This window comes from Armigeres subalbatus, chromosome 1 (genome assembly GCF_024139115.2).
Source record: "Armigeres subalbatus isolate Guangzhou_Male chromosome 1, GZ_Asu_2, whole genome shotgun sequence".
NCBI classification, from domain to species: Eukaryota; Metazoa; Arthropoda; class Insecta; order Diptera; family Culicidae; genus Armigeres; species Armigeres subalbatus.
In genome coordinates, this window is record NC_085139.1 from 76,193,631 (window position 1) to 76,198,281 (window position 4,651).

The window sequence follows — 4,651 nt, forward strand, 5'->3', positions numbered from 1 at the left end:
ATTATCCTGGCGCATCCTGCGAAGCCTAGCGACTTGCAGTTCCATGTTCCAAGCTTCCAATCGTGATCCTTTATTCGTCGCCTAGGTCGATGCCGATTGTATCGAGTCGTATTATCTCCTATATCGTTCGTAATGGTTGTTTTTAAAGGCGGCTTATTGGGCCTGCGCAATCCTCCTGTCTCGTCGGAGGACCGAACACCAGGACTTTGGGGTTTAATCATAGATCATCAATTAACGGCTACGCAGTCTCATATGATTAAAACGAGTTTTTATTCATCCGACGTTTCAACACGGGATTAGTGTCTTATTCAGTCTTCATCCTTCCTCTGAAGAAGACACTAATCCCGTGTCGAAACGTCGGACGAATAAAAACTCGTTTTAATCATATGAGACTTCGTAGCCGTAAATTAATGATCCATGGCTGTTTTCTACAATTACATCGTTTGAATTATGTCGACTGTTAGCAATGTACTTTTCGGTGGTTATTTGGCGTTTCAGTCTATATTGTGGGTTTAAAACACTTTATTACACTAATACTACGCTACATTTATTACACTCTACATCAAATATTTATTTGAACTACAGACTATACATTTATTCACTTCTACACTGCAGAATAAAATTGGAGTTTTGAGCGGTTATATAACGAACCTTACTGGCCGGTGCCCGGACACGGAATGATACTTAATTTAGATCATAAAAGTCACTAGCTCTAGCGCTTAGTGACTCCACGCGTGACAAAACCTATAGGCTATCATCTATCTCATCGATTCGAGAGTATTTCTATTTGGGTTTTGCATATCCTCACGATCTCGTTATGAGTTCGAGCAGTTTGGTAGCAACAAGACAGTTGAACTGATAAATATACGAGAAGTATAGAGAAAAGATAAAAACGTAAACATTGCCGGCCACCTACAATTTACGATAGTTAATTTACAGCTAATTTTGCTATTCTATGCTTGCACAATAATGGTATTTGTAATACTTCTAACTCTCTCTCTCTCTATTTTTAGCTATTGCTGATTGGTTGTTCTGATGTGTGATGTCCTCGTCAAAAGGCAGTGGAAATAGTTTGTTGATGGCTCGCGTGTATGTGCCAGATTTGGTCCTGATTATTGCCACACGAGCGACACCGTCGCTGCCGGGTTGAACTGCTATCGTGCGAGTGGCCAAGTGATGGATGATTTCCCATCCTCCTTAAGAAGTACCATCTGGCCAACGTGAATGTCCGCTGGTGATCGAGATGCTTGCCACTGTTGATTGAGCTCGGTGAGGTATTCCTTTCTCCATCGCTTCCAGTGGTTTCGGATGACTTGTTGCGGGCACCAACGAGGAAGTGTCCAGGTGTAAGGACATCAAGTTCTGCTGGTTCTTCGGATAGCGGTGTCAATGGTCGACTGTTCATATTTGCCTCGATTTGGTACAGTACGGTGACCGTGTCTTCGTATGATAGCTTGTGTCCTCCAATTGTCTTCGATAGGGAGGTTTTCGCAGTTTTCACCGCCGCTTCCCATAACCTGCCGCAGTTTGGCGCTCGTGGGTGAATGAATCGCCAAGTGAAACCTTTGCTGCTGCATTCGTTGAAGATTGCTTGCTGGTCGTGCTTGCTGTTGAAGATGCGGTACATTTCGTTGAGCTTGGTCTTCGCGCCTTGGAAGTTTGTGCCGTTATCGGACTGGATCTCTTCCGGAATTCCACGTCGAGCGATGAAACGTCGAACTCTTCCGGAATTCCACGTCGAGCGATGAATCGTCGAAGGGAGGCGATGAAGGCATCGGTCGATAGATCGAACACCAGTTCTAGGTGAACTGCCTTGGTGGCAAAACAGATGTAGACCGCGATGAATACTTTCTGTGGGGCTGCTTTACGGCTTTACTGATTTCAGGTATACAGGCCCGCAAAAATCTCCAACAGTTGTAGAGAATGGGCGACTAGAAACGGTTCGTGCTTGTGGGAGTTGGCCAAGAGGTTGGGCTACAGAGACAGGGTTTTGTCGAAAACATTTAACGCATTTTCGACACACATGGTTGGCAAGAGTTTTACCGCTAATTGGCCAGAATTCACGACGGATAGTCGCCAGAGTCATGGGAGGACCAGCATGAAAACAGAGGGAGTGAAAATGAGCGGCAACGAGGCGAGTGAACGGGTGCTTGTTCGGGAGAACTATTGGGTGTTTGGTCTAGTAACTTTCGTTGGAATGGTGAAGCCGGCCACCAAGATGGAGGATGCCTTTCTCATCGATGATAGGGTGACCATTTTTGAGTGGGAACTTCTTTGCCCCTATAATGCTGCACACAGCTCGAGACGTGGCAAACTGAGCCGTTTGATTTGTGCTACCCGTGATTTGGAAGCGATTAGCTGCAATATATGTTCACCTTCCCCATTGGTAGATCGCGCGTAGATGCACGCCCCGTATCCGGCTTCCGATGCATCGCAGAATACATGGAAGTAGGAATTTGTTGATTGTGGGACGAAAGCGCAACGTGGGACCTTGAAGCATTGCAGCAGTGGAAGCTGCTCATAGAAATCCTTCCAGTTCCCACAAATCTCGTATGGGATCTTGTCGTCCCAGTCAACAGACACCAACCAAAGATGTTGCATCTGTATTTTCGCCCATGCCACAACCGGATAAACTAATCCGAGAGGGTCGTGCAGTTGAGCGATCGTTGAAAAGATTAGTCTCTTCGTCCAGTGCTCTTCCTCCCTTAGTGTAGGTATGTCGACGCGTAAACAGTCCGTTCCCATCTCCCATGCCACTCCCAGCGTCTTCACCTTCTGCTCTGCATCAAGATATAGCGTCGATTGATCCTCAAGTGCATCAGGAGGCAAGCCACTCAACACATCTGATGAATTTGAGCTCCATTTCCGTAGTTCAAACCCTCCCTCTGCCATGAGAGACTGTACATCATTTCTTAACCTTTTTGCCTGTTCTACCGTATCTGCTCCTGAGAGAAAATCATCCATTACAATTACATACAATTACATACATCCATTCGACACCACTGTGCCAGCGTGATCATATTTGCTTCCAACATCAGATGCGAGCTGTTTTAGTACACGCATGGCAATAAACGACGACGGAGATAAGCCGTACGTAACGGTTTGCAGCTCGAGAATTTGAATTGGACTGGTGGCGCAGACCGCCACAAAATACGTTGGAGGGGTGTATCGTCCGGATGAATACGCATTTGGCGATACATTTTAGCCACATCCATTTATTTAGTCCAACAAATCGTCTTGGATGACCGGACATGTGAGGAGCGAACCATTGAGCGATGAACCAGTACTTGTCTTTGCGGAACCATCGAATACCACCCTGACCTTTGTTGTTGAACTAGTCTTTTTAAAGGCGGGATGATGGGGGAGGTAACAAACGGTTCGTCCTTCATCCTTTATATCTTGCAATGTCCCGATAAGTTTCATGTGGCCCATATCGAGGTACTCTTGAAGAAAATCGCTATACTGTCGATGCAAATTTGGATCCTTTCCTAACCTCCTATCCAGTTGATCGAATCGTCGCAAAGCCGTGTTCCTAGAATCGCAGATCTTCTCGTGGAAACCAATCTTCTTCGGATACTGTGCTATGTATCGACCGGTAGAGTCACGATCTTTTGTTGCTTGGAAGTGTTGCTCGCAGTCTTCTTCCTCTTGGGATCGTATTGGTTTTTCTATCATTTCTTCGATCGCCCAAAATTTCTGCATTGTCGTGTCGAGAGTTCCTGTAGTTGCTAGATGACAATTAACCACCGTTTTGTTTTTAGGCCATTCGGATTCTCCAGTAGCTACCCAACCGAACACGGTATTGACGAAAGCTGGAAGAGCACTGTCGAGCTTGCGAATTTGAATCCGGCCACCATCGAGTATATGGAAATATTGCGACCCAAGTACCAGATCTATCGGTCCTGACACGTTGAACTCGGGATCTGCCAATTGCATGCCGGATGGCGGTGCCCAATTTGTCAATGGAAGAGAAGAGGATGGCTGATCAGCTGTGACCTGGCCCAGTACCAGAAAGTCCATTGACGTTGAAAAGTTCCGAATACGTGACGAAATGAAAGATGATACCTCGTGTGTCGTTGTCCTTCGCGCTTGACCAATACCATGAATTTCCACCCGTTTAGCGTGCCGTGGAAGCTTTAGTAGCTGACAGAATCTTTCCGACATCAAGTTTGCTTGTGGTCAAGAATCCAGCAAGCCACGCGCACGATGAGTCCTATCCCAGTTATCCTTGATCTTGAGCAACACCGTCAGTAAAAAGACGTGGTTTCCCGGATGCCCAACTGCTGCGTTTGTTGAAACGGATGCCACAGAACTAGTAATCGACCCTCCGGAGCTCGTACCTTCCGAAGCAGTTGAAGTCTGTCCCTGAATCCTTGAAGCTTCCGAAACAGGACTGGAAGTATAACCTGAACCAGGGAACCCCGGATGTAGAGAGGTATGATGCTTCTTGGAGCAAGTTCTGCACCTATATTTGGAGGGACAATCACGCGATAGATGATTTCGACCCAAGCAGTTGCTGCACAATCTTTTAGAATTGGTCAGATGCAGTCGTTGGTCGACCGGAAGTTGAATGAAGGAGGAACATTGCGAGATCAAATGCTGCTCTCCGCATGAAACGCAGTTTGAAGGTTTCCGCTCGGTCGCCGAGTTG

General features: G+C 46.4%; 1 protein-coding gene across 1 annotated transcript; it reads right to left on the reverse strand.

The window, feature by feature from the left end:
* Positions 1-3,219: 3,219 nt before the first annotated feature.
* On the reverse strand, positions 3,220-4,020 carry LOC134206277 (uncharacterized). The gene has a single exon (XM_062681971.1). It carries the CDS (start codon positions 4,018-4,020, stop codon positions 3,220-3,222), a length of 801 nt encoding a protein of 266 aa, XP_062537955.1.
* Between the last annotated feature and the right edge of the window lie 631 nt (positions 4,021-4,651).

Coding starts and splice junctions, on each gene's coding strand:
- LOC134206277 (XM_062681971.1), bottom strand. CDS start 4,020: ATGGACTTTCTGGTACTGGGCCAGGTCACAGCTGATCAGCCATCCTCT.